General features: G+C 37.5%; 3 protein-coding genes across 5 annotated transcripts; 2 read left to right on the forward strand and 1 right to left on the reverse strand.

The window, feature by feature from the left end:
* Nucleotides 1-2742: 2742 nt before the first annotated feature.
* Nucleotides 2743-14667, reverse strand: LOC110826156 (Glycosyl hydrolase superfamily protein). The gene is made up of 8 exons (XM_088220362.1): nucleotides 14271-14667; nucleotides 14059-14132; nucleotides 13799-13879; nucleotides 13448-13532; nucleotides 12959-13056; nucleotides 12424-12511; nucleotides 11177-11531; nucleotides 2743-3164 (listed from the first exon to the last, which is right to left on the reverse strand). Exons 1-8 carry the CDS (start codon nucleotides 14535-14537, stop codon nucleotides 2911-2913), a joined length of 1302 nt encoding a protein of 433 aa, XP_088076488.1. The 5' UTR covers nucleotides 14538-14667; the 3' UTR covers nucleotides 2743-2910.
* A 110-nt stretch (nucleotides 14668-14777) lies between these two features.
* Nucleotides 14778-17760, forward strand: WTF1 (Ubiquitin carboxyl-terminal hydrolase family protein). 3 transcript variants are annotated; one of them, XM_022056754.2, is made up of 2 exons: nucleotides 14778-16631; nucleotides 17116-17760. In XM_022056754.2, exon 1 carries the CDS (start codon nucleotides 14985-14987, stop codon nucleotides 16572-16574), a length of 1590 nt encoding a protein of 529 aa, XP_021912446.1. In that variant the 5' UTR covers nucleotides 14778-14984; the 3' UTR covers nucleotides 16575-16631; nucleotides 17116-17760. The 3 variants fall into 3 exon arrangements, with proteins under 3 accessions (XP_021912446.1, XP_088076486.1, XP_088076487.1); XM_088220360.1 differs by having other exon boundaries at nucleotides 17162-17760; XM_088220361.1 differs by having other exon boundaries at nucleotides 17215-17760.
* A 1194-nt stretch (nucleotides 17761-18954) lies between these two features.
* On the forward strand, nucleotides 18955-22422 carry LOC110826160 (pentatricopeptide (PPR) repeat-containing protein). The gene has a single exon (XM_022056758.2). The coding sequence runs from the start codon at nucleotides 19194-19196 to the stop codon at nucleotides 22029-22031; it is 2838 nt and encodes a 945-aa protein (XP_021912450.1). The 5' UTR covers nucleotides 18955-19193; the 3' UTR covers nucleotides 22032-22422.
* Nucleotides 22423-22721: the final 299 nt, after the last annotated feature.

Genomic DNA, 22721 nt, shown 5'->3' on the forward strand with positions numbered 1-22721 from the left:
GTAGACAAATCTAATGCATAAAGAACCCTACTGTGGACATTGTCTAAGTCGGACGGAGCTGAGAAGTCTCATACCGGAAGGGTTTGGAAAATCTAGTTCACCCTTATACCGCACGAGATATCGAGGCGATGGTGTGTTTGGCGTCCATTACCGGACGGGGTATTAGAACAGCCAGATTAATTGACAAATATGAATATTGGCTTCACGAGTAGGAGAATATCCCTATGGACCCTCATGAGTTTCAGTAAGCAGGTAAAAAGAAAAAATTGTCGTTCATGCTCATTTGTAATAAAATCATAATGTTATCGTAAATGAAATCATAATGTTATCTGAATAATTATCTTTATAAGTTGATTTTGAAAAACTCGTAATGCTAAGTATGGAATAAACAGTTTTCTTTATGTTAAATGAATTTACTTAAATTAAGCACTTCATTAGTTGTTTTATATTTTTTTTACCAACCTTCAATTTTCGTATCAGTGATTAGTGTGATATTTTTATTGAATTAATGTAGCTCACCCTTCTATTAATTATTTCATATCAAGAAGATCAAGATCTAAATCCTAATCAGTAAGAGGGTTATGAATAAGTTTTCTCCCAGACTCCATCAAATACTAGTCGAAGTTAATTCTTAGGACATTTATTTGCTATTTTCAGTTATTTATTTCGTTTCTCTTTAAGAACTGCGGTGATAAGGACATTTTCATAATTGTATTGAATACTCGAATTTACAGTGTAAGAAATAAAAATCTTAATTATTATTTATTTTTGCTATTTTAATATATATTCTTTTTCTTAAGGTATTTGAACTTTTATATATATTTTTATATATAAATATGTATTTATATATTCAATTAAATTTATATATTTATATTTTTAATTATATATACATGTATATAATATATTTAATTATATAGATTTTATATATACATATATTTATATATTTAGTTATATATATTTTATTACATATATACATAAATTTATATATGCATATATATATATATTTATATATTTAATTATATATAAATACATGTATATATATAATTTATTTAGATATATATATATTATCATATATATTTATGTTTTTACTTATATATTATACATATATATAATATTTTAATTATATATATAATATATTTAATTATATATATTTATATATCTCTATATTTAATATTATATTTTTTTAATTTTTTTTTATTTTTAATTTATTACTATTACAATAAAATATGGATAAAATAGACTCAAATATACAACCATATTATTTTATCAATGCAAACAAAAACAACTGTCACTATTAGACATTAATAAACCATCATTCAAATATGGTTACATTTGAATATTAACGAACTTTGCACATACCCGACTATACTTGATATTAATAAACTTTTATGCAAGTCATCCAATCAAAGCGTTAGTTCAGTAACCAATACAAAATTTTGATGTTTTATATATATATATTTTTTAAACCAACAAAATCACATAGGCAAAGGAATTATGGGTGGGCTATACAATTGAGGAATCTAACATTTAAGTAATATCTCTTTCAAGCTCAGCTTTATGCAAATATGGGTACAAATTAAGAAGAAGCAAAATATATCGAGGGGAATGGCACGGTCATGAGGTCTTTATGATGACAACTCCTTCAACCATTTACTACTAGTACCATGAGTGCCTTGGTTATTATCATTCTAGCATTTGCCCACCAACCCAGCTTCACATCTTGAAGGTATAAGATCTTTTGATTTTGATTTTGTCTGAGCTTTCATGCTTTTTAACATAAAACCGAACTTCTTCCATTAAATTCTTTTTTATTTGTCTCCTCGACAGTTTCATTTGTATCCTCCATGTTATCCTTGTCATCACCATCTTGAACACCTCCAACAATCACCATAAATTATTTATGTTTATATTGGTGTCTTAAAGAGTATCCAGTGCCAGATAAAGCAAGTGTTTGAGACATGCTTTGGCCATTTGGTTTATTGGGTGCTGATGAATTGTAATATTTAAGGTGAGCATTGTTCTTTGGGTGATTTATTGTTCACGGCAGTTTGTTGGCTAAGGAAGAAGATCATTAATAATGTTCTTGGCTCTTTAGCGTGAATGCAATAGGGAGGTCTTGAGGGAAGTGACAGTGATAAGGCTTTTGACATCTGCTGAGTGGACTCAATAGCTTGTTTCCATAGTTGAGCTTGTTCTAAGGCCAAGATGAAGGTTTGCAGTCTGACCATTATAAGAAACAGTTTCAACTCTTCACTAAGAGCAGATATAAAGCTATGAATAAGCAGGATTCTTAAAGAGTGGAGTTAGCATAAGGAATTTTAGTTCCTTGAACCTTTTTCGCTATGTGGCAAAGATCCTACTTGGCTAAGTTCATTGAATTCTACAACATCAACAACCCGTAGCTCACCAAAATGCATAGACAATTCCTCCAGAAAAACTTCCTAACTAGGGATAGAGAGAAGAGGAAGAAGAGAAGAGAAAGAGGGATGAAGACAGAAGGAGAAGGAGAAGAAGGAGAAGAAGAAGAAGAAGAAGAATAGAGAATGCAGACCGAGAGTAAAATGGGGATAGGATGAAGAAGGAGGAGGGAAGACAGAAAGGAATGAAGATATAAGGAGAAGAAGAAGAAAGCATGGACAATGCAGAGGGAGAGATATTTTGTGTTGATTGATTGTCCACGACAGTACAATTGTTAATTGACCATATATCTGTATATATCCCAGTTACTGGTCCAACCTACCATAGTTGAATGTTGACTTACCTTCCAGCTGTCGCTATGAATTTCAAATACAATAATAAGAAGAAGCTGAATAAAATAAACAACTCATCACTAGAGTTCTAGAGCTGGCCTTTACAGCCATTAGTTAAAAGCTGCTGCTGACTTTTTTTTTCCAAAAGGCAAAGTGTTGGTTACAAAATATCAAAAAAGTAATCTAATCCTTGGCCAATTTCCCAGATGGAAATGCCAGTTCCCCATGAATGAGCTTTCTCCAGACGCAAGAGAATTGACATCAATGACGGGTAGAAGACTGCATGCTTCACGTTATTGTCATCCAAATATAAGAACAGATGCTCCCCACTATTCTTTTCCCACTGTATTACAGGTCTGCGCCTCTCTAATAAAGAGAGGTAATCCCTTCCAGTGATGGGTCCACCACCAGAACCTGCTAATTATCAAACAATATTTCCTCTTATTTCATATTCTACTGAAACAATAATTACCCAGACAAACTCCCATGCTAGGACAAGCCATATCTAGAGTCAACTCTAAAAATTACGGATCTAGTCAAGCTAGAAAATCAGCATATTTCAAGGAAAACAAGAAAGACCATATTCCTGAGGGTATTTGTATTAACATATTAGGTAGATCACTAGGTTCTGTTCTACTGTATGTGTTCAAAGTAGTCAGAGCTTGGGGCAACTAATGCTAATCCTATTGTCATTGGGAACCAAATATGAGAACATGGACACCTATGGCATGTAGAAGGCATATAACAAAAACAGAAATAAGAGTCAAGGACACCAAATGGCATGTTGGTGGTTCTCTAGGGGAGTTCAATCTCAAATTATTAATCAGTTGCACATGTTTCTGTTCACTGTGATGAAAAAACCTTAACCCTAAGGAAGGGGCAACAAACATCTTCAAGGAATTGCACAATTCGGAGTCCTTTGTTAAATCTTTAAATTCTTCTTTCTTGCTTCCTATTATCAATGCGGAAGGGGCAACAAACATAAAGGACTTCAGATCTATACATTTGGTATTTGCCTATAAGCTTATTTCAAAATTATTAGTCAGAAGGATGTCCAAGGTAATGGATAAAGTGATCAGCAAGTGTCAACACACTTTTGTCGAGGGAAGACAAATTCTAGACGTAGTACTTATGGTTAATGAGGTGGTGGATAATTTGTTATACTGAAAGAGGGAAGGTGTTCTTTGCAAGTTGGATATGGAAAAGACTTATGATCTTATGAATTGGGACTTTGTTGATCATATGCTAAGGATGATTAGCTTCTGGACAAATGACGAAGGACATTAACTCTTGCATTAGTACGATATCTTTTACAGTCATGGTGAATGGAGTCCATCTTCTTTTTTTAAGCTTCCAAAAGTCTGAAACAAGGTGATCTACTATTTCCCCTACTTTTCATTGTTGTGATGAAACGTTGTATAAATTGTTGATAAGAGAGGGAGTTGGAGATGCTTAGAGAGTTGAAAGTGGGTCGGGATGATCATATGTAGGAGGTTACGCATCTATTTTTTTAATGACGATACTTTAGTGTTCTATGAACTGGAAGAGAGCATAATGCTCAACCTCAAATGTGTTTTATCGAGTTTCCAAACAGTTTATGGCCTTAATATCAACTTAGCCAAGTCCGAGTTTGTGAGTCTAAGTGATGGGAGAGACGATACCAGGTTGGCAAGAATGTTGAGATATAAAACGGTAAAATTACCGATCAAGTATCTGGGATTAACTATAAAGATGTGAAGACTTAGGATCCGCTGGTGGAGAGGTTTGAAAGAAGATAGGCGAGCTGAAAGAAAAACATTTTATCAAATGGGGGGAGATTGACACTTATTAAAAGTACGCTGACTAACTAACTCATTTATTACATGTCTCATATGAAGATTTCAGTAAAAGTCGTCAAGAAACTGGAATCTTTTCAGTGTAAATTTTTTTTTGCTGAGTAAGAAGAAGTACAATTTGGTGACTTGGGATGAGGTCAAAAAACCAATGGCCCAGGGGGGGTTGAGATCTTTTATGGAGATGAATATGGTTCTACAAGTGAATTGATTATGAAGGTTCATGAAAGAGAACGGTACTCTTTAGTGGAGACTGATTAACGCGAAGTTCGGTATTGCAGATAAGGATTGGTTTTCTAGAGCTTCAGAAAGACCGCATGGGAACGATATGTAGAGGAAAATTAGCATGGGTAGGGCATAATTCCATGATGCATCAGCTAAAGTGTACGTAGGAGGACATAATTAATTTTTGGTAGGACCCTGATCTTAAGAGGGGGAGCACTCAAAGACTAATTCCCTCATATCTATGCTTGAACATAGCATAAGGACATCACAGTACACGAGTCATGTAGAGGTACTGGAGGGAATATGGAGTGGATTGTGAATGTGGTGAGGAATATGAATGATTAAGTGGTTAATGAATATGAGTCTCTTTTAAAATATTTTTCCTTATCAACCATTATGAGGCCCCAAGAAAAATGGATCCTTCACGGTCAAGTCATATCATAATCATTTAGCGAAGAATAAAGTCACAGAACCCAGATCCCCATTTCAGCAAATATGGAAGGTGAATGCTACTCCGAATTTTGCATGGGAGGTTGGGTATGGATGTATCTTGACGACTGATGAATTAATGAGAAGGGAAAAAATTATTGTGAATGACTATTTTCTATGCAAAAGGAAGGCAGAATCTTGTAATAATTTTCTTTTTTGGTGCCTCTCGTATATAAGTTATAGCCTATGGTTTACTAATTATTGAGGATTAGTTGCGCAATAGCTGGCTCAGTAAGGGATGAGATCTGAGCCTATAAGGACTTTTTTTTTTAAATAAAGAGTGTAAATCTATTAACAAAGCACCAAGGGGGTGCAACTCATGTACAAAAAATTACATATTAGTTAGGCAACCAATCATATATCCAAAATCTTCCACCATATACATATCATGCCCCAAAATTAAAGCACCAAATAAGTGAAAGCATTTATCCCTAATTCTACTCATATCACCTTCAACCCCATCAAAAGCTCTTCTACTCATGTCTTTCCAAATAATCTAAAAAACAGTCAACAGAATTAAATTAAAGAAGTTAACATTCCTACCCATTCCCTGCTACGCCCAAATCTCCTCTCTAAGAGACCCAGCCCTCACCCAATGAACCCCCAACAGTCCGTAGATCATAGATCAAATATGTTGAAGAACCGGGCAAAAAAGTAGTAGGTGGGTACACATCTCAGCATGGCTTTTACACACATAGCAACAGTTAACCAGTACTTGGCCTCTTTTCCTCAAGCAATCGATAGATAAAATGACACTCCTACTAGCTTCCCATGCAAAGAATGCAATCTTAGTTGGAGCATTAATCTTCCACAGTTTTGCCGGAAAAGGGATAGTAATACCATCATCCAAACCCACGAGTATTTCATAATATGATTTGACCAAGAACAACCCATTCTTTTTGGGTTTCCATATCAGCTTTTCATCTTCCCTCAGTACACATAGATTTGATAGAAATAGTAGTAGATTCTCATATTCCTCAACTTTCCAATCATTAAGATTCCTAGAAACCGCCACCTCCCAACCTCCCCCACTTCTCTCACCACCCGAAGCCTTCTCCACTGTTATGTTTTTGTTCTATGCTAAAGCATAAATTCTTGGAAACCTCTCCTGGAGACAGCCCCCATCAGTCCACACATCTTCCCAAAAATTAATTTTATTGCCCCTTCCCAACTTCCATTTGATATACGAACTTCATTTCTCACCTCAACCACAAATACTCCTCCAAAGCCTACTCCCCTATTTCCCCCTAGCAACTTTCCAGCCTCCTCTGCCCTCCCACTTACCCATCTCGCCTCCACTATCCTCTTCCACAGCCTTCTGTCCTCATCGAGGTACTGCTACAACCATTTACTATGTAAAGCTTTATTCATCTCTACCAAAGATCTAATGCCCAAACCCCAACCCGAATCAGTTTTTTAACATCCTTCCAATTCACAAGGTGATAACGCCTCCTCTCATCATCATTGCCCCAAAGGAAACGGCATTGAATCCTTTCTAGTTTTCTTGCCACTTTAACCAGTAATGGAAGAGCTGTAAGATAGTGTATGGGGATATTAGATAATGTAATTTTTACAAGAATAAGTTGATCCCTCCAGATAAAAGATTCCTCTTCCACTTGATCAATATTTTATCATACATCTCAATCACCGGATCCCATAAAGCACCATCTTTAACTCTAACACCCAACGCGACACCCAAATATTTTAAAGGAAGACTCGTTTTTCTGTACCCCACCAATCCAGCAAAAAAGTCCAGCTCACACACATTCCCCATACTAACCATTTCCAATTTTTCAAGATTAATATATAGGCCTGATACAGCTTGAAAATACATGAGAATTCCACAAAGATTCAACACCATTTCCTTATCTGGTTGGCAGAAAATATCTGTATCATCCTTGAAGAAAAGATGTGACACCTCCACCTACCCGTCCCTCCTCCCAAACCAAACACCCCTCAAAAGCTCCCTCTCCTAGGCCCTCTCAATCATCATATTAAGAGCTTTCATAACAATAATAAAGACTAAAGGAGAAAGGGGGTCGCTTGTCTAAGGCCCCTAGATGCCTTGGAAAAAGAGGAGGGCCCTCCATTGATCAAGACTGCAAATGATAAGCTACTTATACAAGCCCGAATCCACTTCCTCCACTTCATTGCAAAACCGAGCCTACCCAACATATAATCAACGAAGTCTCAATTCACATAATTATATGCTATTTCCATATCTAATTTACACAAAATACCATCCTTATTATTCCCCACTATATCATCCACCACTTCATTAGCCACCAAAATCGCATCTATGATTTGTCTTCTATCCACAAAAGCATGCTGACTCTCACCAATAACATTCCTCAACACACCTGCCATTCTTGTAGCAAGAATCTTAGATATCAATTTGTAAATGTACCCAACCAAGCTAATGGGTCTGAAATCCTTAATATTCTTAGCTCCTTTTTTTGCGATCAAGACTAATAATGTAGTATTAAGCGATTTCACAAAAGAGTCATGTTTATGAAGATCATCAAACAGTTCAATCAAATCATCTTTCATCACATGCCAGAACTCTTACGAAAAACACATGTTGAACCCATCAGGACCAGGAGCTTTATTTATCCCTATTGCACTCGATCAAACATTTTTTTATTTCATCTTATGTAAATTCCCTCTCAAGGTGTGCACAGTCAGTAGCATCAAGTTGCTTGAAAATTAAGTTGTCAAGCTTTGATCTATTATTCTAATCTTCCCTGTACAAATCAGAAAAGAAAGAACGAGCCGCTTCCCTCATATTCTAACTTCCTGATACAGTGTTATTGTTCACTGTCAAATCCTCAACATAATTACATCTTCTTCTATGACTTGCTATACGATTAAAAAAACTTAGTATTCCGGTCCCCATCTTTAATCCATCTCTCCTTTGCCTTTTGGTGCCATGAAATTTCCTCCATACTCACTTTATACGTTGTCTCCACCCTTAAACCTTCCTTCATAGACACCTTCTACGCCGTCAACCCCACCTCACCCTCCTTTCTATCCAGGTCCTATATATGTAAAAGAATATTATTAGTCTGCATTTCCTCTTTAATTCCTTCATCTTTTGACCACTTCTTGATCTCATTTTTTAGAATTTTTAATTTGCATGCCACTCTGTAACTCGCCTTCCCTTCAATCAACGTTTCCTTCCACACTTTTGTAACCATACTGTTAAAACTTTTCAATTTAATCCATTTGTTGTCCAATCTGAAGAGAACTGGTCCCCATTTAATACCCTCCACCACCAGACAAATGGGAGCATGATCCGACACCAGTCTCAGCAACACTTTCTGAGTAAGACAATCAAGTTTGGACACTAAGTCTGCAGACACAAGAAACCTGTCAATTCTATAAAAGAAGAATTAGTTTGGTCATTGAACCAGATCCAATTACCAATGGTTAGTGGAAGGTCCACCAAATCCAGCCTATCAATACAATATTTAAATTCCTCTGCACTCCCCATCAAATACTGATTCCCCAATCTCTCCCCCTCCTTAACACCCTATTAAAATCCCCCCACTCTACCCAATCACTCCTCCATCTCTCCTTGCATTCCTCTAACTCCCTCCACAGCACCTCTCTCTTCCCTAGACCCCCTACAATGCACTTCCGTAAAAACCCAACTTGCGCCCCCACCACATTTTTAAATACGCAAGAAATAGTCACATCCCTAACCATCACCTCCAAGCACCACACTCTATTTTCCCTCCATATCACAAAAATCCCCCCTGCTGCCCCCCTCGCTGGAAGATAATGTCATCCCTTCTCCTTGCTTCCCCACAAACTCCCCGCCTCCCTTTCGTCAATCACCTCCATTGTAGTTTCTTGAAGACACACTACATCCGGATTCCATCTCTTCATGCACCCCTTTACAACATCTCTCTTTTTTCTATCATTCAATCCCCTCACATTCCATGAGACAATTTTACCTACCATTTTTTTGTTTTAAGCTCCTCCTTCCCTTCTCTGCCCACTGTTTTTTCTCCCATTATAATTAATTGATGACTGCAATCTTTTCAGTTCCCTCGGCTCACCATCCCCCTGTTTTTTTCTGTCCCTTGTCACCAACTCATTCTCCCTCTTCCTCACATTCCTCCTCCTTTCTATCTCCCCAAGCATCTCTGCCAACTGAGCTTCTACTTCCTCAAAAGTCATTCCCATCACATCAGACAGCCTCTGGGTACAATCTCCCCTTTTGTTTCTTCCGCACACATGATCGCCATACGATTTTCCTCCAACACCATCTCCTCCATTCCGCGCGCACTATCCGCCAATTCCAACTCCTGTATTTCCATCATCTAGACGGCCAGTGGGCTGATTTCCTCAGAAGCAAACATTTCACATGACGGAACCACTTTCTGCCCCTCCGCCTCTGTATCAATCGCCTCAGTCTACTTCTCTCCTTCTTCTAGTGTCGATTCTTCCCTAACCCGATTCACTGCATTGGGGGAACTCAGTCAGGTGGGGATTTTTTTTCTCCACTCTTGGATCATTTTCATTTTGGGTCGACTTGGATCGGGCTGGTCGACCAACTTTTCCTTCTCGACCCACAACAATCTCCTCTTCCCTTTTTCTCCCCTGTTCCGACCCATGAGGTTTTGAGTCTCTTTTTCACTTCTCCAGCCACCCCAAAATAGTAAACTCTCTTTGTGTTTTGACTTCTCCTCCCTTGCCTACCCACTCTAAATTCATATCTTGCCCAACCCGACTCACTAACGGACCCACTCTGCCCTACCCGCATTCCGCTTGCATCAATCCCCTTCACCGCCGCCGCATACGTTTTCACAGCTGCTTCAACTATACACATCTCTGTCTGGCAGTTGGGACATTTAAACACGCTGATACCCTAAACATTTGATCCCTCATCCGGCATCTCCGTGCTCTCCTTAGTTCCCTTATTCTTCCCGTTATAGTCTGGATTCACAATATCCCTTTCAGCACGTTCAAATACAAATCGCATTATTTGCCACCATCCATCCACCTCCGGTCTGTCCGGAATAATAATTTGTTTCGCATGCTTGCCTCTCACTTCTGACAAAACCAGAAATCTCCCTCTTCTATTCCATCCCAGCGCAATCCTGAACTGGCATCCATGCCTGATTTTGTTCCTTTCCTAGAAATCTTCCCCCTTCTGCTAGTAAAAATCTTCCAGTGCCTCCAGTAGTCACTCGACTTCCTCCTCCAATGAAATTGAGACCCTAAATCCTCTTCCGATTTCACTTATTCGCAATCCCTTCATTTCCCTTCCCTCACTCACCAAATCAAACGATTTTCCCTCAATCGTCACAAACTTATAGCCAGTGTCTCTCATCTCTTGACCGGAATAGTCAGCCGTCGTGGCCTACCCGCCTTCACCCCTTACCACTCGCTAGTAACACTAGGAAGCAACTGTAATTCACTGGAACCTTAATATGGAGGAAGATAATAGAAGAATAGAGAGATTGTTGAGGAATGGTATTTAAGCAGAAATCCTGAGCCTAGAAGGACATTAATAATGGGAAGAAACATGTGGGTTTTATTTCTCTTACTATCTTATGGGTGGTGTGAAAAGAAAGAAATAAGAGAGTTTTTGATAAGGTGGAAGAGGATTTTGCTAGGGATAGAGACAGATGGCTCCATATCCTGAGTTTTTTTTTTTACTATGGAACATCCTATCCATTCTATAGAGGATTTCATAGATTTTTCTGATATATTGACTTTTAATATTTTTGTATATAGTGAGCACTCCCTTAATGCTTGTGAATTAATAAACTGTACTATACTTTTATTTCAAAAAAAAAAAAAGCTTAACCTTAAAGCACCCCTGACACCAAGAACAGATAAATATAATGAGATGATAGAAAATCATACCTTCTGAGAGGACAAAATCATTTCCGTAAAAATTAATGCCAAGAAATATCTTGCTGGTCAGACTCTGAGCCTTATTGCTAGCTGACGGAAGGAGTAGCTGCAAGGTGAAATCGATCCACTTCAAAGGAGCACTAGGACCTGGATTATGAGGACCAGAGAAATCATATGTCATCAGTGAGAAGCCATCTACAGAATCATTCAAGCTCTGAAGATCCTCTGGGGTTATATCGTGCTCTTCGAGCTTCTCTGAACGAGGTGGACCTATAACAAAGACCAGCTGCAAATGTTGTTTGTCCCTTCTCATTGAGCTCACAGAATGTAATGCATCACCAAGTTGTTTTATAAACTGCAGTGCCTACACTAGAAAATTAAGGATTAGGTCAAACCTCATGAATCATACAGAACATCTAGACTGCAGTTTCATTCCCTACCAGAAATCCAAGTAGCTGAAAGAGCTTTGTATGATTAGTTATCAGTATAAGTAAAGAGTTAAAGTGTCCAAGATATTGTAACCATATAATTTTTTGATTTGGTAGGCAGGCTGATACTAGCATTAAAGAGAACCCAATTTCTGATTCTGTTGAGGTGGAATGTTTTACCGTTCTATGAATCATCAAAAAAATTACAAATATCATCTTTTCTGTTGTAATTGTCTTCAAACAGAAAACCAAAGGAAAGAAAGAGCAAAGAAATAAACGAACCAAGCAACATAGTATAATTGAAAAGCTCATCAAACCACATTAATAAAGGAACCAGATGATCAAGTTGAATAAAAATATACAATTCAGTAGCATGATTCCAAGAGCCAAAACTCAAACCTCAATGTAGGACAAGGGTTTGAAACCAACTTATGTAGGACATGAGAATTAGAAGAACTGAGTTTTGTTAAATAGAAGAATATGAGAGGAACGTAGATGAATTGTAAGATAAGGGCAAAAGAATGAGAGGTATTAGAGAGTAAACACCAAGAACAATATGATTACTGAGTGATATTCAAGGAACTTGGTCTACTTAATAGATTAGTAGTATTTATATGATGATAAAAGTAGAAGTTCCTAAATCTTGATGAAATTTAAAATCCTCTAAAACTAACTTTGACTTCCTAAAGAGCCTACATGATTTAGAATACTAAATGTCATTACTAATTACTACTAAAAATATTTTTAAGATTCCCTAAGTCGGCATTAATATTCTTAATCCTATGCCTCTGAAACAAAACAAAAATTCTGCAAAGTAACATAACCTACCATTTTCCGCATGTCAGGGTCATGCAAAACACCAAAAGCTGCCCACCTAGACCAAGACTCCAGGACGATACCATCATACTTCATTTCCCTAACATCAAGGAAGTAATTCACGCAAGAATATTTAAAATTTACTTGAAAACAAAGAATTACAGATACAACTACTTAAGGAAAGTTATGCTAGGATCATTCAACACCAGAAGCTTTATATGTGATAAATAGTGCCTAATCACACCATTACTACGAAAGAAAGAAAAGAAAACATTAAAGAGTCTCCTTTCCAGAAGAGACTTGAAGTCCAACAAAATCAGTTCTTGACAAAGAATTTGCTCAATAACTCAAAAATTACTATCTTTTTAAAATAAGGTGCCTGAAAAAATAATATCAGGATCATGTAAATGTGACCGAAAGTACATAAAGGTCATTGAGTAATATAAATTTATCATGCCACGTATTTCCTGGCTTTATATGAGATACATATTGGCCAGGTTAAGACTTTCATCAGTTCTTACAGATTTTATTTTGCCAAAGAACTTACTTGCATTCTGTCACAATAAGGTGAATAGCTTCATCTCTCAGTTTCTTCCTCCTAAGGAGCTCCTTAGGAAATGCTTCCAGAACAACTCTTGGCAACAACTATGAATCAACATGGTGTTAAAAAAATATAAAAAAAAAACTATATATGCATGTTTTGCAAGAGTTTGTAAAGAACAAAGCGTGAATCAAAGAAAGAAAACAAGCTATTCCAATCGCCTATAAAGCAGATAACTCTAATAGAAGTCTCTCCATTTTACACAACTCATCACGGTTATTTTCAATCATTCTGTTCTTATGGAGAGTGCAAAGTGCAAAGGAATTCAATACCTAAAACAAAGCAATTTTAATGAGCATAATTTTCATGATTGTGTTTTCTGTTATTTTCTTTCCTTTTAGTTACCTCTGTTTCCAACTTAGTTTGGAAGATACATCATATCCAACTACTGGAAGAAGAGATGCATAGAAAGAAATTGATTGCCTTTTCTATTACCATAACATCTCCTCTGGTTCGAAGCTCTGAGATCCATGCTTTATCAGCATTATGTCGCCCTTCCAAGAGTAAGCCTGTCCCTAGGCTGCTACCAGAAGAATGACAGGATCTAATTACTTTATTTGAGTATAATGACTTCGAGATAATTTTTGAGGTAATCATCCCACCACCCGTTACCTTTTCCACCTAATCCTCTTCGAATCTTCCCTCCCAACTTAGCTAAAAACTCTCATGGTATTTACCACGAATGCTATTTATCTAACTATTATATTGCTTTAAAACCTCAGTTGAACTTTGTTACTAGCATTTGCTTAAGCAACAGAGGAAACTCTCATCAGGACACGGACATACCTCTTTAGATCATACCAGACCGGTGATAAATGGGTGAATTTAGAGTTGAACCTCTTGGCCATTTCGTAGCCCTTCGAGTTCCTGCACATAAACAGGAATTCTTCATCCATGCTAAACTTCATGGACATTCCAGAAGCATATAAGACCAGAATTTAATATTCAAACCAACTATAACCTTAACGGATACCTTCCATTGTCCAGAATTAAACACTGTAGAACAAAGCTTAGTACAAAAAGTAAGGGCATAAAAATGAGCCTACCACGAAGTAATATACGCCAACACCGGATAGGTGTAATGTCGCTGAGACACATTCTCTGATACCTTTGCGTTCTCCTGAAATTTTTTGAATCTTTGTTCAGACAAGAATATTGCGATTTCATGTTCCATTAGAAAATGAAATATGTTCGCTTAAATTTTCTCCGCTTTTGATTTTTCTAGACTTCCTCAGTAACAGAACGTGTTACTACTTACAGTGAGGATTTCTTGGTAACTGATGTCGGTTTTGATTAGTCCTCGTTGATGTACGGATAACCCCGCATGGGTGACTCGTGGAGTGAATTTGATCCAGTAGACCAATACGGATACGGCGGGAATTACGATGAAGAAGAGAACGAAGATGATAAGGAGTTTGCGACCGGAAGCCGAGTCGCCGAATTGGTCACCAGGATTCGTTGTTTGGACTCGGACCTTGCGCCAATCAGAACTAGGTGCAACTCGGCGTTCTCGCCTCTTCGCCATATGGCTGGGTTCCCGGGTCACAGACTCGCTGACTAGTCAAAGAGCTTGCTCCGATCTCAGATTACAGTAGGGCCATGTGGGGGGCGGCAAGACGGAAAATGGAAGAAACGGAATCCTTTGATCTGCCGAACCGGGTTGCCAAGAAAACGACATAGTTTTGGAAACTGTTAATTACAAATTTACCCTTCTCGTTAGATTAATAGTTCGTTCAAGCCCCAAATAAAATAGCCGGATAAGACGAAGATAACAGAAGTTGCACACAAAAATCTGTGCAAGAGGGTTTTTGATAAACCCTATTTGTGGGAGCAATGCAAAACGCAAAACCAGCCATTAAGAGAGAACTCAAGCATAACAGGTAATTGGTTGCTGTATCCATATCTCTTATGTTACTTGTTCCCTTTGAGCTTTTTATTTTCTCCGTGTTTTGGTGAGAAGATAAAACTGGAAATGGAACCAAGACTTTCGCTTTCTACGCCAAATTACTCAGCATCTCCCACCTTACCTTTTTCTCTCTCTTACAAGCCTCCTCTTCTTCAAAAACCCAAAATTTCTGTCAAATCCCATACTTGCCTTCCAACAATCCAGGCAACCAAATCGCTGTTCATGGGAAAAAAATTGATTTTGCAAGAGAAATGTGGTCATTTCGATAATATAAGGAAACCATGTGTCCCAGTTGAACCAATACGAGCGGCTGTGAAGAGAAGGAAGGAGCTTCCTTTTGATAACGTGATTCAGAAGGACAAGAAATTGAAATTAGTACTGAAGATAAGGAAGATTTTAGTGAGTCAACCTGATCGAATTATGTCGCTTAGGACATTGGGTAGGTATAGAAGGGATCTGGGTCTCAAGAAAAAGCGTCGGTTTATTGCTTTATTGAAGAAGTTCCCAGCAGTGTTTGAAATTGTAGAAGAAGGGGCCTATTCATTAAGATTCAAATTGACACCAGAAGCAGAAAAGCTTTACTTGGAAGAGCTGAAGGTTAGAAATCAGATGGAAGACATATTGGTTGTTAAGCTGAGGAAATTGTTGATGATGTCCTTGGAGAAGCGTATCTTGTTGGAGAAAATTGCCCATTTGAGGACTGATCTAGGGCTTCCTATAGAATTTCGGGACACAATTTGTCATCGGTACCCTCAGTATTTCCGAGTAGTTGCAACTGAACGTGGCCCTGCTTTAGAGTTAACTCACTGGGATCCTAAGCTTGCAGTATCAGCTGCTGAGTTGGCTGAGGAAGAAAACCGAGCTAGAGAGTTGGAAGAGAAGAATTTGATTATAGACAGACCAGTTAAGTTCAATAGAGTGAAGCTGCCCAAGGGTCTTAATCTTTCAAAGGGTGAGATGAGAAGGATATGTGAGTTCAGGGACTTGCCTTATATATCTCCTTATTCAGATTTTTCAGGATTAAGGTCTGGTACAAAAGAGAAGGAAAGGCATGCTTGTGGGGTTGTCCACGAGATTTTGAGCCTCACAGTCGAGAAGAGGACTCTTGTTGATCACATCACTCATTTCCGGGAGGAGTTTAGATTCTCTCAACAACTTAGGGGAATGCTGATTAGGCACCCTGATTTGTTCTATGTGTCTCTAAAAGGAGATAGGGATTCAGTCTTTCTCAGGGAAGCATACCAAGATTCTCATTTGATAGATAAAGATCCATTAATCCTTGTCAAAGAAAAGTTCCGTGCTCTTGTTTCTGTTCCAAGATTCACAAGGAGGGTTACACCCAAGAAAGATGATGAGGAAGAAGTAACAGATGAACTGAAAGATTGGAGTGGTGAGGAGGGAGAAGAATGGTCTGATCTTGATAGTTATATGAGTGGTGATGGATTTGATGATGAGGAGGATGAGGATGATGACGAAGAGGATGGTGATGATTGGAGTGATGAAGATGATGATACACCTCCTGATTTTGATGAAGATGATGAAACTTTGAAGATTGGATTGGCCAGTTCAAGTAAACAAGCAGAGAACTCTGCTAAGAATGAAGACAAGGTGCCTGTTCCTGTGTTTCCTGATGGTCAGCCAAGGGAGCGATGGTAGAGCCAGTTTGGAGATACTAACCCGGGATTCGGTTATCTGTCTCTTTGATTGAAATAGGTATGCGATCATCTTGCCGTCTTAATCCTTTGATTATCTTTAGCAAGGTTCTGGAAAGATAGGGCCTGAACTTTATACTTGCAAGTATCCTGAAGTACGGAATCAGAAATTAACAGGCATTAATCTCAAATACTGTCTCTCCTAGCGATTAATAGATTTGTCCCCTATAGTTGTTAAAAGCAAGAAAACAAAAACTTTATGTGAACGATAAGTTATTGTAGTCTATTCTCAATCAACATGTAGTACATTTCTTTTTTAGTATAAATGAAACACCATAATCTCCTAGTGCATTCAAGGGAACGCCGAGTTCAATTTTTTTGTTCTTTTACAGCATGATATTATTAAAGGCTGTACTTTAATGTGTGTGAGTTTTATGGACATTTCTTACTCGCTATGGAGCAATTGCAGAATATGAATGATGATAAGCTTTATTTATTATACATTTCTATTAGGATAATTCAGCTTAGATATGTCCGATGTGCAGAGCACGCGGATTTAAACCTAAGGCTTTCTGACTTTTGGTTACCCAGTTCCCTGTCTGGTTATCGGGTTATGTTCAAATCCTCTCCTCCCCCAAGTGCAGGAAGCTTCTCAGCCACCATCACTAGATTAGGACTCTGTTCCTCCGTTTGAAATCCAAGTTGCTGATTTAAACCATGGAGAGGGAGGGAGTTGGAGCAGCGGGAACAACTATCCTCAAATCAGACTTGAAGAGAGTTTATTGAACACGTACTGGTTTAAGGGCGTAGCAAAGGAAATGAACTTCAGACTGATGGATGGGTTGGACAGGAAGCCCGAAGAAAGTATAGAAGAGGATGAGGACAGCTGATCTATTGCTTTCATCAGAATCAAGGAGAGGCCATTTAATCTTCAAAATAACTCGAGAACTTACTAGTAGTAAAAGAATTATGGAGCTGTTCATAAATTTATAGCTCTTACTATCAGTTGATGAGGACAAAAATGGCATACTCGTTCTCCCGTCCACGTGGAGAATCGGAGGGAAGGGATGGGATAAAGACTCTGGTATTTTATCTATTCAGAGTGGATTGAATTGAATTCGAAATTAAAAATCTAAAATTTTCACATAGAGTATTTAACAGAAATAGAAAAGAATTGGTTTTTTTGGGTCTGATCTTCCTCCATCTGGTTAACTTAAAATTTTCAATTATCAGATTATGGACATCTTTAAAGAAGAGAATAAAATAACCTAGCACGAAGAAAATGAGAAAAAGAAAGGGAAGGGAATGAAAATAACTTAGTTATAAAACAATTCGTCTGGGTTTTTCAATCATTTTTCTTACTTAGTCTCCATGTCATTTTCAGTCTTAATATATTATATTATTATTGATACGTATGGTTATGAGATAATTTTATGTTTGATTTACTTCGGTTCTTTGAATTCCCCATACAAAAGATTCAAAACAAGGTTAGAATAACTCATCAAGACATATTATATATATATATATTGTTATAAAGAGAAGCAATGGTCTAGAAAACTAAGAGTTTTTTGTGCGCATTCTGAGGGTAAGAAATTCTAATGATATCATACATGATAAGTTGTTGGACATCACTTAACACATGAGCATACCGATAAAGATCAAGTTACAACGAGAAGTCAAAATTTGCTAATTAATTAATATATTTATTCTCTTTACGATAAATATATTAAATTTTAACACACTAATTTTTCAATAATAAATATTTAACAGTACGAACGAGTGCAGCATGAATATTAATATAATAATACTATTCAGGAGTTAGGCAGGGATTTATATTATAATTATTTAAAAAATTAATACAATAATTACAATTTCATTAAGAATTTAATAGAGAATGATAAAACAACCCCAAACGTAAAGTATTTTTTCTGTCCTCCCATTCTCGGCAAATCATTGTCTCCTTCACAAAGCATTCATGCCCCTGGAGGTTGGCTCAGTGTTTGGTTCAACTTTTTTTTTTTCAATAAGAACATAAAACTTCTATCTAATGCTAGTGTTCTGCAAATCATTTAACATACATTCCTTTTTTTTATAAACAATTTGCATGCTGTTAAATAATTTATAAGCCCTTCTATTTTATTTTAAGCTGGGCCAGAAAAATTTTTATTTTTAATCATCTTATTCTGTTTTATTTGTTTGTTTCTTGAGAAAATTTTCCTGTTTGAAAGTCTAAAACAAAAACCAATCTCCTTCCTGCTATTTATGGGCAAGACAACAGAGGGAAAAAAAAAAGCTGGATTTTTCCTATTAACATAAAATATTGCACGGATTTTTTTTTTTTTATTAACACTCCATGCATTTTAATACAGAAGAATAGAGAGCTGTAGATGGTAAACGGTGCGTTTCGTTCCATGACAGTATCAGGATAGGCCGCCTTATCCACAAGGACAGAAATCCGACATCCCTTTTCTAGTGTAAGCCGAGGAAAAGCCATGGGAGTGAAAAGATCACCTTTAACTGCCATTTCTTCAAAATCCAACCACCTTCTCCTCTTCCTCCTCCTTCTTCTTCTTCACCTTCTCTTTTTGGCCTCCTATCCGGCAGAACAAAAGAAAGAACCTCCATGTCCAACATACCTTTGCATTTTCACCATAGTAACCCACATAAGTATCAACTCTGCGCTACTTACAACTGTAAACCCATAGATTTTAAACCTTCACCGAATTCTGCGGCTGTTAGTTTCGTTCACAGCTCCCCTGAAACCACCTCATTCTCCAATTCTTTTCCGCTATTTACTTCTCCAAGTCTCCCTTCTTCAGGTCTCGGGTTTTCAAATAAGCCCAATAAGATGACAAGTTTGGATTTAGGGAAAGCCATTCATGCCCAGCTGATAAAAACGTATGGATATTGGAATTCTGATTCCATAGCCAAAACTTTGATTTCGAAATACTTGGAGTTTGGTGATCTTCGGTCGGCTTGCATGGTTTTCTTTGTGAGTTTCGCTCGTAATTATGTTTATTGGAGTTATTTTGTAGAGGAGTTTGAGAGTTTTGGAGGGGACAAACATGGAGTTCTTGAAGTTTTCAATGAGTTGCACAGTAGAGTGATGTTTAACAGTAGAGTTCTTACTGTAATTTTGAAACTCTGTGCTAGTTTAACGTATACTTGGCTTGGTTTGGGAATTCATGCTGAACTGATCAAGAGAGGTTTTGATCTGGACGTTTATTTGAAGTGTGCGTTGATGGGTTTTTATGGAAGGTGTTGTAGTTTGGAAAGTGCTAATCAAGTGTTTGCTGAAATGCCAGAACGAGAAGATCTCTTGTGGAATGAAGCTGTTCTGGTGAACTTGAGGAATGAGAGATGGGAAAGAGCGAGTGAGCTGTTTAGGGAAATGCAGTTTTCGTTTGGCAAGGCTACGGCTGGCACCTTGGTGAAGATGCTACAAGCCTGCGGAAATAAGGGAGCTTTCAATGAAGGGAAGCAAATACATGGGTATGTTTTGAAAGTTTCACTAGAATCAAATTTGTCGATATGCAATACCTTGATAGTCATGTATTCAAGGAATGGCAAGCTTGAATTAGCAAGGAAAGTCTTTGATTTAATGGAAGATCGTAATGTGTCTTCATGGAACTCCATTATCTCAAGTTATAATGTATTGGGTTACTTGAATAATGCTTGGGGCCTGTTTCATAAAATGAAATCATCAGGTGTAAAACCAGACATTGTAACCTGGAACTGCCTTTTGTCTGCCCATGCTCTTCATGGCTCACACAAAGAAGTCTTGGCCATATTGAGAAAGATGCAAGATGAGGGTTTCAGGCCAAATTCCAGCTCTATAACTAGTGTTCTTCAAGCTGTGACTGAACTGGGGCTCTCAACTTTTGGCAAAGAAATTCACGGGTATATCGTCAGAAATGGACTTGATTATGATGTATATGTAGGGACCTCATTGATAGACATGTATGTGAAGAATGATTGCTTAACCAGCGCTCAGGTATTTTTGGACAATATGAACAACAGGAACATTGTTGCTTGGAATTCATTAATATCAGGCTATTTATCAAAGGGCCAATTTGAAGATGCTACAAGATTGTTGAATCATATGGAAGAGGAGGGTATTGAACCTGATTCAGTGACCTGGAATAGTCTGCTTTCTGGGTATTCAATTTGGGGGCACAAGGAGGAAGCTTTAGCTGTGATTCATCAAATGAAAAGTTCAGGATTAATTCCTAACGTGGTTTCATGGACTGCTCTAATATCAGGCAGTTCACAGAAAGGGAAGTACAGAGAATCCCTTGAATATTTTATCCAAATGCAACAGGAAGATGTCAAACCCAATTCTGCCACCATATCCAGTTTACTTCGAGCTTGTGGAGGCCTGTGTCTGTTGCAGAAAGGCAAGGAGATACACTGCATTTGTATAAGAAATGGTTTAATCGATGATATATATGTAGTTACAGCACTGATTGATATGTATAGTAAGTCCAGCAATTTAAACAGTGCATATGAAGTTTTCAGGAAATTTGAGAACAAGACACTACCCTGCTGGAATTGCATGATCATGGCTTTTGCCACTTATGGGCGTGGAAAAGACGCAATTGCACTTTTTGATGAGATGCGTGGAGTGGGTGTCCAGCCAGATGCTATAACCTTCACAGCTCTCCTCTCTGGTTGCAAAAACTCAGGTTTTGTTGATGAAGGGTGGAAATATTTTGATAGTATGAGTACGGACTACAAAATAATGCCAACAATTGAACATTACTCATGCATGGTAGATCTTCTTGGGAAAGCTGGTTATCTAGATGAAGCTTGGGACTTCATTCAAACAATGCCCATAAAGCCAGATGCTACTGTTTGGGGTGCTCTGCTAGGATCCTGCCGAATCCACAAACACATGGAATTTGCAGAGGTTGCTGCAAAGAAGCTTTTTGAGTTAGAACCATATAACTCTGCTAATTATGTTTTGATGATGAACTTGTATGCTTCGTCAAGCATATGGGAAGATGTAGCACGTCTCAAAGACTTGATGCGTGAAAAAGGAGTGAAAACCAAGCATGTATGGAGCTGGATACAAATTGATCAGACAGTCCATGTGTTCTCTGCAGAAGGAAAACCCCATCCAGATGAAGGGGAAATATACTTTGAGTTGTACCATTTGGTTTCTGAAATGAAAAAAGTCGGGTACATGCCTGACATCAGTTGCGTACATCAGAACATCGATGAGGGAGAAAAGGAAAAGACACTAATGAGCCATACGGAGAAGCTGGCCATTACCTATGGATTGATCAAAACGAAGGGTAACATCCCTATCAGGGTGTTTAAGAACACAAGGGTTTGCCTGGACTGCCATACAGCAGCAAAATACATGTCTATTGTACGAAGGCGAGAAATTTTCGTAGGGGATGGTGTTCGGTTTCACCATTTCAGAGATGGAAAATGTTGCTGCAATGACTGCTGGTAATAAAAAGCAATAATTGTTTTCTTGATTGAATATCTCCGGACATAACACTTCAAGCAAACAATTTGCCCAGCCCAAGCCAAGCACGAAGAAAAATACCATTTGGTCTGACTTCTTGGAGGGTGGTGGAATGCCTGGATTATGTAAAGCTAAGTCGTTTCGCCAAAGAAGCAAATAAAGTTGCTGATCGCATAACCAAAAGAGGAGACTCTAGTATCTTCAAGATGGAAAAACTTTCAACCGAGTTGCTGATCTCGCCATGGAGTCAGATCTACAAACAGGAAGCAAATTTTTTGGGTAACATGTTTATACCGAATTGCTGTATGTAGAAGTTATTATATTTTAAATAATAACTCGAGAAGAAAGTTGTCAAATAAAATTTCAGTTCAATTTATACCCACAACTCACTATTAAAGAAAAAAAAAAATTATTCTTAAACACGTGTCAGGAAACATTAGGTAAAGCCTAATTAATCTTAATGCAAATATTTAGGAAGTTATTAAAAGTGTTTCTAAAATTTGTATATATATATATAAGTAAAATTGTAAATTAACACGTTTAAATTTTTCCTTTTTATAGATTATCTTATATTTAAAAGAATAATATCTATTGAAATATATTAAATAAAACTAATGTCACAATATAGATACCGGTTCCTTTTTTATTTGATGTCATAATATGTACAGTTATTTA

Source organism: Carica papaya, chromosome 5 (genome assembly GCF_054855325.1).
Source record: "Carica papaya isolate Zhongbai chromosome 5, ASM5485532v1, whole genome shotgun sequence".
NCBI classification, from domain to species: domain Eukaryota; kingdom Viridiplantae; phylum Streptophyta; class Magnoliopsida; order Brassicales; family Caricaceae; genus Carica; species Carica papaya.

Excerpts from the sequence above, each read along its gene's own strand:
- LOC110826156 (XM_088220362.1), bottom strand. The coding sequence starts at position 14,537 with ATGGCGAAGAGGCGAGAACGCCGAGTTGCACCTAGTTCTGATTGGCGC. Across the intron at positions 12,512-12,958 it reads CTTATTGTGACAGAATGCAA|GGAAATGAAGTATGATGGTA; the intron begins GTAAGTTCTTTG and ends CCTTGATGTTAG. Across the intron at positions 11,532-12,423 it reads ACCCTGACATGCGGAAAATG|GCACTGCAGTTTATAAAACA; the intron begins GTAGGTTATGTT and ends TTTCTAGTGTAG.
- WTF1 (XM_022056754.2), top strand. The coding sequence starts at position 14,985 with ATGGAACCAAGACTTTCGCTTTCTACGCCAAATTACTCAGCATCTCCC.
- LOC110826160 (XM_022056758.2), top strand. The coding sequence starts at position 19,194 with ATGTCCAACATACCTTTGCATTTTCACCATAGTAACCCACATAAGTAT.